This window comes from Gossypium hirsutum, chromosome D03, assembly GCF_007990345.1.
Source record: "Gossypium hirsutum isolate 1008001.06 chromosome D03, Gossypium_hirsutum_v2.1, whole genome shotgun sequence".
Lineage (NCBI taxonomy): Eukaryota > Viridiplantae > Streptophyta > Magnoliopsida > Malvales > Malvaceae > Gossypium > Gossypium hirsutum.
In genome coordinates, this window is record NC_053439.1 from 3,565,016 (window position 1) to 3,579,333 (window position 14,318).

Sequence of the window (14,318 nt, forward strand, 5' to 3'; positions counted from 1 at the left end):
AATAAATAACAATATATGATAATTTTTATGTTATTTATTTAATTTTATACATGAAATTTTTAATCAATTCGGATGTGACCTCGTTAAATCTCAATAAGACTAGTTTCCAATTATGATTTGAGAAAACTATAATCCTTTTAACTAAGAATTATATTTATAAAGAAAAGCAACCCATTTTTGTATTTCTCCTAAATTAGGAATATACATAAAACCAAACTATCCGAAAAAAAAAAGAAAAAAGCTAAACCCCCCAATATAGTAAACTACATATAGCCAAGGGGAAAATTGTACCACTAAAATGTAGGTCCAAAATATTATGATATTCACAAAACAAGCATTGTTATTATTGAACTTATCTGAATCATACGTGCAGTACACACATTTATAGCAATAGGTTTAACCGACTAACCACCTAACTGACTACTAACAACTGATAACTAACTAACTGTTACTTAGTTATACTAATATTCTTCTGGTTCTCTTTGTTTGAAAAACATTCATCAGCAGCACAAACTTGCAGACCTTGTCGAAACTCAGCAAACTTCTTAGGTGGAATAGCCTTGGTGAGAACATCAGCAATTTGACTAGCTGATGGAACAAAACTAACTTGAAGCATACCATCCAGAACTTTTTCCCGAATGAAATGATGATCAATCTCCACATGCTTCATCCGAGCATGATGAGTTGGATTTGCAGCCATGCTTACGGTAGAAGTATTATCACACCATACAACTGGTACCTGACAGACTTCCATGCCAAACTCGTTTATCAACTGTTTAATCCAAAGTAACTCCGACACACAATTTGCCAGGCTTCGATACTCAGCTTCAGAAGTTGACCTGGAGACCACTGCTTGCTTCTTAGAGCACCAGGCAATCGGATTTTGTCCCAAGTAAACTACATAGCCAGAAGTAGACCTTCTATCATCAACAGATGCAGCCCAGTCGGCGTCAGAATAGCAAACTAATTGAAACTTCCCTGGTCTGAAGAACAACCCATAATTCATAGTACCTATAAGATATCGCAAAACTCGCTTAACAGCCTTCCAATGAGCCTCACTCGGAGCATTCATATACTGACTTAACTTATTGACCGAGAAGGCTAGATCCGGCCGTGTAACACACAAATATTGAAGCATACCAACTGTGCTACGATACAAATGAATATCTGCATACAATGAATCACCATTTGAAGCAACAAGCTTTGAAGAACTCACCATGGGAGTAGGTGTAGATAACGCACCCAACATGCCTGTTTTAGTTAGAATTTCTGCAGCATATTTCTTCTGAGTTAGACGTAAGCCTTGACTTGTGTGTTGTACCTCAATGCCCAGAAAATAATTGAGCCTGCCCATATCTTTAAGTGCGAACTTTTCATGCAAATTACACACCACCTTGTCAATTTCAGTAATTGAACTACCGGTCACCACTATATCGTCTACGTATACCATGAGTAATACTAGATTATCAGTAGACCCTTGAATGAATAAAGAAGAGTCAGCTTGTGATGCTCGAAAACCAAGTTGGTTTACAAGGTACTGTTTCAAGGTCTGAAACCATGCTCGGGGAGCTTGCTTAAGACCATACAAGGCCTTAGTCAAACGACAGACCAGCTTCTGACCATTGGCACCGACAACTTCAAATCCTGGTGGTTGATCCATATAGATTTCTTCTGTCAAATTTCCATTGAGAAATGCGTTGTTCACATCAACTTGCCTTAAGGGCCATCCCTTCATAACTGCTATGGCGAGAACTGTTCGGATAGTAGTCGCCTTAACCACCGGGCTAAAAGTGTCTCTAAAATCAAAACCTGCATGTTGAGAAAACCCCTTTGCCACTAGTCTGGCCTTATATCTCTCAATCGTCCCATCAGCTTTATGCTTCACTTTAAACAGCCGCTTGCACCCTATGATTTTCCTGTTAGCAGGCATAGGACAAAGTTCCCATGTCTTGTTGCGAATAAGTGCTTGCAGCTCATTTTGAACAGCTCCTCACCAACAATCATATTGCATAGCATCATGGATATCAGTTGGTGAGTTATTCACCAAGCCATCAACCTTGCTCACGTAGACCTTCGGTTTAAAAATTTCGGCCTTGCTGCGAGTTGTCATCGCATGAGTGTTGACTGGGAGATTCTGAAATTCCATAGAGACGGGCCTACTAGTAGAGCTGGATGAATTTGAACCAGACAAACTTGACCTAGCCTGTTCACAAGACACCTGTACGGGCTGACTTTGACTAGAAGTCGAGACACCTTGATCACGAGCCAACTGAACATCCGGATGTCGTCTAAGACCAGTTCCTTTACTTGTTGAATTCGGCTGTACCACGACAAGCTTAGAGCTTGCTTGAGTGGCATTAGGTATAGCTCCTTTCACTTTACAGTTGAGAGTTGAAAAAGGAAACTCATGCTCATGAAATGTGACATGTCTAGAGACATAAATCCTCCCATCAGCAGCCTGACAACGGTACCCTTTCTGACTTGGAGAATACCCTAAGAACGTGTACGGTGTTGACCGATATTGCAGCTTGGTCGTGTTGAATAGTCGAAGACATGGAAAACAGAGGCAACCAAACACTCTGAGGAACAAGTAGTTTGGTTTAGTCTGAAACAGCTTTTCATAAGGTGAAATGCCAAGAGAAGACGTAGGCAACCTGTTAATCAAATAAACAGCACTACTGAATGCATCATTCCAGTAAGTGACTGGCATAGCTGCATGCGCCAACATGGACAACCCAACTTCAACGATCTGGCGATGCTTACACTCAACAAGACCATTTTGTGGTGATGTATACGGGCAAGTAAACCGCTGTATAATTCCTTGTTGAGACACATACGGCTTCAAGGCGCGAAACTCACCTCCACCATCTGTCTGTAACATTTTAAGTTTACACCCCAAGACACGTTCAGCCTGACGATGAAATAGTGGGAATACAGTAAGAACCTCAGACTTTTTCTGCAAGAAATAAAGCCAGGTATGCCTGGACTAAGCATCAGTAAATGCAACATAGTATCGAAATCCATTTGACACAACTGGAGCTGGCCCCCAGACATCAGCCACAACGAGCTGTAAAGGTGCAGTATACTCAGTCAAGGATCGAGAAAAAGGCTGCTTACGCTCTTTACCCAAGTGACATGCAACACAACAAGAAACATTTTTATTAGTTTCAAACTGAATGTTACAATGATTTAAAGCCTTATTGAGAGTTACATCACATGGATGTCCTAATCTAGAATGCCACACAGTTAACGGGATCATTGTACTAGCAGTAAAACATTGAGAAGGACCATCAGCTGTCATTGATGCACCCGAACCCTTTAAATGTAACTTGTATAGCCCGTCATGCACTGAACCACTCAGGAGAACTTGCTTAGTCTTGAGATCACGAACCTGACACTGAGTAGGATAAAACTCAACCGTTACTTGATTATCCTTTGTGAATTTAGAGACAGATAGCAAATTTTTAGTAATACCAGGCACATGTAACAGTGACTTCATATATAAAGGTCGAGATGAAGTAGACAGTGTGGACTGACCCATAGAAAGAACTGGTAGAGCAGTACCATTGCCCACATACACTTTACCTGGACCGTTATAAGCCAAAGGTTCTCCTAAGGATGATGCTGAATTCGTCAGATGATGTGTAGCCCCAGAGTCGGGATACCACGTATTATCTGCTACCGTTGCAGGAGTTGCAACATAGGCTTGCGGCATTGAAGCTGTATTAAAAGATATATTGGGAGACATACCAGAGTGCAATGAAGCAGATGCATCAAATGGATTATTCCAATTAACAGTTGAGACAGATGGACCCGACCCCCGGTGATGGACTTGAACTGGGCACACATAGGCAGTAGGTACAGATGGTGGCCAAGAGGCAGTTGCAACACCATGTCCAAACATACTAATATTTGGTTGAGGAATCATAGAAGGTCTAGAACCAATATTTTTATACGATGCATCAAATCGATGATAGCACCGATCAACAAGATGGCCTGACTTACCACACAATTGACACTGTATACGGGATCCAAATGAGCGACCACGCCCTCTACTTCTACCATTTGATGAGGGACGATAGTTGGGTGTATTGACAGTAATAAATCGGCTGTCAACAGCAGCTTCAGAGACATTAGATGCCATTCCAGGCGTATCAGAATGCACAGGAGACGGACTGGTAAGAAATGCCATAAGAACACAGGCCCTCAGAGATCTACCAAAAAGGAAAGAAAAACTGATACCATATTATGATATTCACAAAACAAGCATTGTTATTATTGAACTTATCTGAATCATACGTGCGGTACACACATTTATAGCAATAGGTTTAACCGACTAACCACCTAACTGACTACTAACAACTGATAACTAACTAACTGTTACTTAGTTATACTAATACAAAACATCATTGAGCTACTAATTGGACACACCTTTGGTCCTTAAGCAATTCAACAACCTTTCTCATTGAAGGTCTATTAATAGGAAATGCTGATGTACACTTAAGTGCCACATTCAAAACCCTTTCAATTTCCTTCATTTCATATGTTGATGGCTTCATCCTTGGATCAACAATCTCAGCTACTTTTTTGCCGAAATACCCTCCGCTGTCGTTCCCGCCTTGGGCAGATGCCGATGGTGGCAGTGATGATAGAACAACCTCGGTGACCCACTTCACTAAATCCTTGTTCTCGCCGAATGAAGAGTCGTTAGGACGTTTGCCGGTGATTAGTTCTAGCAAGACAACTCCGAAACTATATACGTCACTCTTTTCCGTCACCTTTAGTGTGTAACCATATTCTGCAAAGGGATAGTAAACACGGTTAAGATAACGGTCCATCATAGAACGCGGAATCGTTATCATTATTAGTTGTTGTTGATAAAGTGATGAAATGGATTCTTTTTACTGTTACTTGATCATATTATTAACGACTACGTGGAATTCTAGACAATAATTTTTAACTAATAATAAATGTTCTAACCTGGGGCAATATATCCATGGGTTCCGGCAATGCGAGACATGGCTCCGCCGTTAGAACCGTCGTCCCCGGCTTCAATTTGCAACGTTTTAGCCAACCCAAAATCCGCCACGCGTGGCCGCATCTCCTCATCTAGCAATATGTTGTTACTCTTCACATCACGGTGAACTATAGGAGGCAGACAATCATGGTGCAAATAAGCTAGCCCCTGAGCGGCGCCGACCGCAATCGCGAACCGCTTCGGCCAATCTGCTAAACCACCCCACTTGTCGCCATGTAACACATCGCCTAAGCTACCGTTTTCCATGCACTCGTAAACTAAAACCCTGAACTCATCCCCACTACAACACATCAATAGTTTCACGATGTTGCCGTGTCGGATCCGACCTAACGTCTCGGTTTCAGACCTGAAAACCTCTTCTGCCTCACGTTTAACACCCCATAGCCTCTTAACCGCCACAGTTTGACCTGTTTTGAGTTTCACTTTATAAACCCGACCCGACCCGCCTGTTCCAATGATACAATCGTCTTTCATGAACGGGAATATCTCATCTTCGTTGAACTCAACCCGTTGAAACAAGGTGACTTTGTACGGCCGTCGGGTTTTGCTACCAAATTTGGATCGCGTTCTGAAAAACCAAATGACCGACCCGATAAGTAGTATAAGGCAGACTGTTAAAATACCCACAACGTAGAAGGTACCAGGTTTGATTCTTGGGCATGGAGGAAGCGGATTCAAATTCGGGCTACAAAGATCAGGATTACCTAATAGACCCGAAATGAAGAACTCATTATTGAAACCCAATGGTACTTTACCGTTCAACAAATTACCCGAAAGGTTAAACCGGTTCAACCTCAGCTTCGTTAAATCTTCTGGAATTTTACCGATCAGTAAATTACCGGACAATTCGAGGTAAATTAATGCCGGTAGGTTACCGAGGGTAGGTGGGATTTCGCCAGTGAATCTATTTCTGGCAAGGTTCAACTCAGTCAACTCAGTCCATGAACCCACTGAACCTGGTAGATTCCCTGTTAACTCATTATCTTCTAACTCAAGCGTTTGTAACTTCAAATCAGTGATACATAACGGCAGTCCACCGGAAAATCGATTTTGGCTCAGATTAATTTGTGTCAAATTATGTAATTTACACATACCTTCTGGAATGTCGCCAGAGAAATTATTACCGGAAATTCGAAGAATTGTCAGCTTTTGAAGTGCTGAGATTGAAGGAGAAATTGAACCCTCGAAATGATTGTTTTGTAATTCAAAAAGCTGCATTAAAGGCAGACCCCAGAATTTTTCCGGCACGTTACCGGAAAATGCGTTATCACCCATTCGAATATAATTCAAGGACTCACATTCGCCGTAGGATTCCGGTATGCTCCCCGAGAACCGATTCGTAAAAATGACTATGCGCTGAAGCTTCCTTTTGTGACAAAGAAACGGCGGTAACTCGCCGGAGAAATTATTAGTCGAAACATCGAAGTCTTCTAAAGGAGAAAACTTACCGAGGTCGGACGGTAACTTTCCGGTGAAGCTGTTGTTGAAGAGCTTTAGCTGTGAGAGATATTGATTCGAAGCTAAAACTTCAGGGATTTCACCGGTGAAAAAGTTGTCATTGAGATTCAAAGACTCGAGAGGCATTGCAGCGATTTTCTCCGGTAATTTTCCGGTGAGGCTGTTCTGTGAGACATCGAGTCGAAGTAGACTTGTCAACTCAGCTAAACTCTCAGGTAACTCACCGGTTAACTGGTTTTGATAAAGCTCGATTTGCTCCAGTTTCTTTAACTTCGATAAGCTTTCTGGGATTTTACCAATCAGGAAATTACATGTTAAATCCAGACTCTTTAACGAAATGAGATTCCCAATCGAAAACGGAATTTCGCCGACGAGATTCGCGTTCGTCAACCATAAATATTCGAGCTTCGACAAGTTTCCGATCTCGTCGGGCAATGGACTCGGTTTGAAAGGATTGTACCCGAGTGCGAAGTCAGTTAACTCAGTAAGATTACCCAGAAAAGAAGGTACCTTTCCGTTGAGTAGGTTCCCACCAAGTGAAAGAACTTTGAGAGATTTCATCCGTCCGAAACTCACTGGAATATCGCCGGTGAAATTATTGTTAGAAAGCTCAAGAACTTCCAAATGCTCCGACGAGAAATCCGGTAACTCGCCGACGAATATGTTACCCGAAAGATCAATCTTCCGTAGACGAAAACACGGAGAAATAGCCTGAGAAGACAGTGAACCGTTGAGGTTATTATCGGCGAGATAAAGAGTTCGAAGGGTCCGAATCCGACAAAACTCAAACGGAAACCCACCAGAGATTCCAAACCCAGAAAGATCAATCGAAGCAACAGTACGGTTACGAGATTCACACCAAACACCGGTCCAATTACACGGACTTTGATCAGGCGTCAAAATAACCCAATCGCGTAACCGTCCATTCGGATCATCAAGCTGAGAATCCTTGACGCGAATCAGTATTTGCGAATCTCCATTGAAAGAAACCACGAAAGTGAAAACACAAACAACCCAAAAAAGGAAACAAATCAAAGCTTTCAAATCTGGGTTTCTCATTTTCAATCCAAAAACAAGAACACCACTCGAAAAATCATGGCTTTTTTGCTTTTGGGGGGGTGGTTTTGTTTTTAAGTGAAAAAACAGTGACGGTTACTGCATGAAGACGATGAAGATTAAAGATTTAAACTTTGTTTTTTTTCAAGTTCACATGAAAAAAGCGATTCAAAAATGGAATCTTCTACTACTTTTTTCCACTGTTTATTTTATAATTATGGGGTGTGTCGCCAAATGACATCGAATTGCAGCATTGGAATCGAAGTGAATTTGTGGTTTACAGTGGTGGGGGGGGGGAGGTAACTTAGAAAACGTGATTTGGTGTTTCGTTTAGGCAGTTTATTAAGGAAAGAGGAAGTGACAAAAAGCAGATGCTTTTATTGGGTTTGCCAAAACAGAGAATTGATGCAAGATTAATGTCATTTATTATCATAATTTTCCTTTTCTTGGATTTTGAAAACTGACTTTCAAATATGAAAATTTTGTTGTATTAGATTTAATTTGAGAGCAACGGGGGTTTGAAAATGAAAGTTAAAAAGGGAAAACTAGGAGTAAGATTATGTATTAGATTTAGGGTGTGTTTGGATGGGTAATTGGGTGTGATATTGTGTGTTTAGTTTATTTTTTGTCTCACGCTACTGTATTGCTACAATATCTAATCACACCGCCACCACTGTTTTTATATTATCCACATATAAACGTGCCTCCATCTAAACTCACCCTTAATTTTCCTTTTCTTTTTGTTGATTTTTATTATTGAAAACTAGCGGAATAGTTAAATAGTTATATTTAGTGTTATGTGTATTTTTATATTGACATATAAAAAATAATTTTTAACATTAAAAAATGAGTATAAATTTTAACAAAATGATAAATTTGTTTTCTAATATATAATAATAATAATAAGAGAAAATAACAGATTAGATAAAGACCACCCATTGAAAATTATGTCAGCATTATCAGTCTACAATATTTAAACAATTGCCTCTCAAGGATAATGAAAGAATTGTAAAAATGCAATTTCATCATTTTAATAGTCCATTTCTTTATAATTTTTAAAAGATTAAATCAAATTTTTATTTTTTTAAGGGGTCAAAGTATAATTTTACCATTAGTGATTTAAATTTTAAAAAAATTTAAAGGCCTAAATGGAAACTTTTTCATTTGGGAGGATGAGAGCTCCTGTCAACCCTCTTAGTTTTGCCCCTGAAATACTAAGTCTCTTAATCTTGCTAGGTTCGTCATCACATCAGTAGCAGGAGTAAAGTCAGAAAAAAAATTTAGAGGGTCAGAATTAAGTTGTATATTTTTTCGATATTAAAAAATACAATTTTACAATTTTAATAGCATATATCTTTATAGTTTTGAAGGATTAAATTAAAATTTTATTATTTTTGGGAGGCAAAGTGTAAATTTACCATTATTAAATTAAAAATTTATAAATTACAAATTAGTTAAAACTAAAAAAAAAATCATTTTAGGGGATTAGTGCCCCTTATAACCCCCTAGCTCTACCCTTAGTTACATGGTTTACCTTCTCTACATATATACACAACTTCCACTTATCAAGGTCGTTTTGGTCTAACGTATAAATATTTATTTATTTTTTAAATAAAGTAAACAAAATATAATTCAATTCATAATACAAGTGTCACCATAATATTTTTACAAAAATGAAATTGCTTTAAAATTTGATTATTGGTTATGAATTTTTTTTAATTTTATAAACCGAATGAAAATATTATGAGGTGTGCTTTTTAAAATATTAATTAAAATTATATTTTTATTAAATTAATTAAAAAAAGGGAGTATGAAATTTCGTTTTAATTAGATAATTGGAGGTGCCAAATATCATAGGCAAATTGAAGAATAATTAAGGGAATTTGGAAGGGTTTGGTTTCAGTCAATTCATTCATGTGCATTGTAAGATAGCCTAAAATTGGTAAAAAGGAAGGGTTTTAATTAAAATAGTATAGTAGATTCTTTCCTCTAAAAAAATAAGATCATGCATTATCCATTTTATAAAATTTTATTACTTAAATAATTCTTCAATCAAAATGTTATATCAGTTTAAGGATATGTATTGAATTAATTGATTTACAAATCGATATAGACTTATTGAATCGAGTTAAAAAATGGGTTGAATCAGTTTTCTCTCTTTTTTTAATAATAATTTATTGGTTTAATATTAATCTAATTATAAATTTTTATCATATCTGTTTTTTATACAATGCTTAACTATCTGTAATCCCTCCCCAACCCTTAAATAGGAGGATAACACGTTTTAATACACTAGAACCAATGTCCTCCTACATTTACAATAATATTAATACCAATCGAACTATTTTAAAATCACGATACTACAGGGAAAAAAGCTAATATATTGGGAGGGACTAGGGAGAAGTTTTTTTTTATTTTGCAGTGTTCCAATGGAGGGGCATTAAACACGATTAGAATGTGATTTGTGGTCAAATTGGACCTTGAAATGTGAACTTTGAGGATGAAAATAAAGTAATTAAAAAGATAGAGCATCCCCCGGGCTCTTCGTCGCCGTGATGACTCGGTTGTTTCGATACCCGAGGTCGAGACCCTGTCTTAATTACCCAAATTAGGAGTGCCTTGAAACCACAACATTATTCATTCGTGCCTATATTTATTATTATTTAATTCACATTTGAGTTTGGTTTAATCCTAGAAAATAATATATTAATTATATATGAGTTAAATATTTATATTGTTATATAAAATATGTCGATTAGGTCTTAATTTAATTGATATCTATATTGTTATCAGTGTAGAATGATATGAGTGTAAGTGTTTTTATTTAAAGATTAAAGAGAGACTATAAATAATTCTAAAAATTATATAAGAAAATATATATGATAAAAATTTATAACGAGATTCATAGTAAAAAAAATTAATTTTATACTTATAATAAGTATAGATAATGTTTTTTTTTTTGAACTCTCACGTACAAAAGTCACATTTTTCTCTCGTGACTCACACACACAAATATATATTTATAGATCCGAAGGCAAAAACTTGGTTGAGCTAACACATCTGGTTCTCAATTATAACAATCTATAAAGAAAAAGAAGCAAAAGTTAATGATGTTGGTTATAAGTGCTTTAATCCATGGTAAGTAGAGATTATGTCAACATCAACTAGTGATTAACAGAGATATCTCCAGCTTTATTTAGATTTGCTTTTATTAATTAATTATTAGTTAACAAATTCAAAACTCACTTTGGGTGTCAACCTACCATAAGACTTGAGAATTCCAAAAAAAACAAAATTAGAATTAACAGCTTGGATTTTTTATATTCATGAGTTGAGTTGAACTAAATTAAAATCTAAATTTAAAAATATTTTTAAGCAAAAGCCGATTTTTAGGGTTGACGTTTTTAGGTAAGCTCGATCTGCTCAAAAATTTTATTTTACTACTTAAAAATAATAAACTATGGTTTTAATTGATATTTTATATAATTTTATAGTTAATTTTAAATTGAATTTAGGACCAGACGAAACCGATATGAGAAATTTTGTATTCAAAATTGACCTTAGTTGAATCAAATTTACCGAATTGAGTCAAGTACCCTACGTTTGAACAGGTCTATTAGCAAGAGTAAGTCAAAAAGTCTATGGGTCTAGTGGGGTATTTCTTTTATGCATCTTTTTCAACATTCCATTGGCTGTAATGGCAGCCGCTGTTGACTGCTTTAGAAGAACTGTAGGGTTACCTGAACCCCCAAAATTCTAGAACACTGGGTAGACACAATTGAAAGATTATTGGACTGGTAGATTTATTTTGGGATAAATCAAGTTTTAAGATTTTTTAATATTTTTATTTATGTAATTTGAGATTATTTTGGGTTTGATCAATTCAAGCTCGTATCATTTTAAGTAATTTATTCGAATCATTTCAAATTAAAATATTAAATTGTGAAGAACTCAAGTTTGAATAAGAATTAAGTTGAAAATCAAGTACCCAAGCCTTTAAATAAATCTATTTAGCCATTCGTCCTGGTGGGTGCTGTTCTAACTTGCTTGGGGGGATAGATAAAAGTAATGTCAACTGGGGTTTCTAAGTTTGGATTATTGATAGTTGCTTCACTTAGAAGATGATGAATGAGGAAGCCAATCCTTTCTACTAAGTAATTGGGCAAATATTAAACTTGAACTTCAAGCTAAGCTTATATATATATATATGATCTTTTCCATATTTTAAGGCAGTGCATCTTCCACTTTGATAATATGAATGCCATTTTTTAAAGTGATGAACATAAAGCCAAAACAGGTCACAATCCTTCACAGTCTAATATATTAGAGAATTTTCTTCATTTTTTTCAATACAACGAATAAAAATGCAATTTATCATACTCTTAATTTCGATGACAAGGACTCAAATTTTGGAAATTATTTCTTTTTTAAAAAATTTTAGATGTTATTTATTTTTACCATATTTAAGTTTATGATTGAAATAGTGTCGTCAGCTAACTTGTTTTTACTTTAGTTGAGAAATGATTAAAATAATAAAGATGTAATGATAAATTAACTCCTAAAGTTTATTCCTTTTATTACTTTGGTCTTAATTCTTCTTTTTTATGGGAGGGGGGACTACACTAGTATTCCTTAACGTTCAAATTTTGGTCAAATTATTTCTGTTTTTTGAATTGTTAAAATTTTAACAGCATTGATGTGTATGTGTACTCCATTCTTGATGTGGATTTTTTTAAAGAAAAAATTAAATATTTTTTATGTATTTTTTAATTTTTATAAAGTACACATAAATCACTATGTGAATTGTCATGTCAGTTCTGTTAAAATTTTAAGAGTCAAGTCAGTTTTTCCCTTAAATTACTTTAAACTTAAAGATTAAGGACTAAAATGATAATAAAAATTAACCATTAAAAATTAAATTACCAATAATAAATATTACGATAAAAATAGTTTTATTTTTTATTAAATATTTTTATATAAAATTTATAAAGATCAATTTTATCATTCCAATCAAAACTTTATTTTTCTTTTACATAAAAAAATGTCATCCAAATAAATCATAATGTAGTGTATAATACAGACATTGATGTTAGATTGTAATTATATTAGCATAGTAACTTGGTTTTCGGGGGAAATATTATAAAGTACTTCAAAAGTTTCACATGCCTAAAATTCTTTTTGGTCTTGTTTATGTGTATTTTGGAAGCAAATTAGGTTTCTAATATAATTGTTATTACTTTTTAAACAATTTTATTATAGGTTTTAATCATATTTGTTTTTTTTTAACATAATACCTAAAATTATCTATAGCCCATCCCTAACCGATAAATAGGAGGATAATGCATTTCAGCGTACTCAAACCACGTCCTTCTGTCACGGGGCTAGACCTTTCGTCTCGCAAACCGGGCGGCCTTATGCGATCCGTTTGCTCCAAACTCTCCTAAGTCAGCCTTTACGCCCAAAAGTGAGGATTCTTTAGAACTCCTCCAAGGCACCAATTTGTATAGCGAAAGTGATTGTGCCAAAAGAAGCTACAAGAGAACAACAGAAAGAGCATTCACAAAGTGTTTGAGTAAATGCTCTCAATTCTCTTATTCACAAAGAATAATGAAACAATTCAGGAGTGAGTAAAAATGAGGGGGAGGCTCTCTATTTATAGTTGAGCTCCCCCAAAACCGACGGTCAAGATACATTTACATCGACGGATGAGATTTAACCATATCCCTTAATTTTAGGGATTTACAAGATAAGCCTTATCAAATCTAATCTAATATTTACAAGATATGATTCCCTCTATCTTCTAAGATTAGTTACCATATTAGCCTAAGTTGCCATCTCTTCATTATCGGGCCAACTAGGCTTCAATCTGACAGGCTTATCCAATAGCTCATTGAATCGGGCCAGTTCTCATAGGCCAAATGATCCCGATCTAAGTAATAGACCTCCATTGGATGAATTTGGTGTGATGGTCACGGGTTTTAAACTGCAACCCGTGACATTCTCCCCCACCCATTCTCGCAACGCCCTCGTTGCGACTTCTGAATGGCACTGACTTGATTCGCCTCGGTCTCGTCTCGACGCCTTAGCCTTTCCCTTCTTTCGGGACTTTTGCCTCGGCATACGTCGCTTCTTAACTCAAGCCATCCTACTCGCTACATTTACTCTGGTCCACTATCCCACATGCATCATTTCCTTTTCCTTGAAGTCTGATGCACCACCCACCTCTCCCATAGGTGGAAGCCTTGTCGATGACTCTACCAACTCTGATGCTTCACTCAACTTGAGCCTCATTAGTTCTAGCTTCACTGTTTTCATCGCAACTTTTCCCTTTATGTCCGATGACAAACTCACCTCTTCCTTTGGTGGAAGCCCCTCCGATGACTCAACAAGCTCATACATTGCCTTTCTTTTGACTCCGGCTTACTTTGGACAGTTTCACAACTCATGCAGACCACGGCACAAGAAGCACTTTACTCGCTTCTTTTTGCTCCTCTTTGCCCTCTTGGCTTCGGCTTTTCCCTTGCTTGAACCAAACTTCTTGGGCTCCTTGTCTGCTCCCTCGTTTCCCTCGATGACAGACTTCCTCGGACACTTCCACAACCTATGCGGACCACGACACAAGAAGCACTCCACTGGCTTTTTCTCGCTTTCGGCCTCCTTGCCTTCGACACCCCTTGCACTCAAACCAAGTACCAAGGCCTTACCCACCGACTTCTCCTTAAGCGCGGATTTCTTCGGACATTTCTTTAACATGTGTGGACCGTCG

General features: G+C 36.7%; 2 protein-coding genes across 3 annotated transcripts; both read right to left on the minus strand.

The window, feature by feature from the left end:
* Nucleotides 1-335: 335 nt before the first annotated feature.
* LOC107950512 (LRR receptor-like serine/threonine-protein kinase HSL2) lies at nt 336-7,866 on the minus strand. 2 transcript variants are annotated; one of them, XM_041089454.1, is made up of 3 exons: nt 4,981-7,866; nt 4,389-4,798; nt 336-456 (listed from the first exon to the last, which is right to left on the minus strand). In XM_041089454.1, the coding sequence occupies exons 1-2, from the start codon at nt 7,553-7,555 to the stop codon at nt 4,407-4,409; spliced, it is 2,967 nt and encodes a 988-aa protein (XP_040945388.1). In that variant the 5' UTR covers nt 7,556-7,866; the 3' UTR covers nt 336-456; nt 4,389-4,406.
* On the minus strand, nt 1,436-4,192 carry LOC121215302 (uncharacterized). The gene is made up of 2 exons (XM_041089629.1): nt 3,586-4,192; nt 1,436-3,397 (listed from the first exon to the last, which is right to left on the minus strand). Exons 1-2 carry the CDS (start codon nt 4,190-4,192, stop codon nt 3,384-3,386), a joined length of 621 nt encoding a protein of 206 aa, XP_040945563.1. The 3' UTR covers nt 1,436-3,383.
* Nucleotides 7,867-14,318: the final 6,452 nt, after the last annotated feature.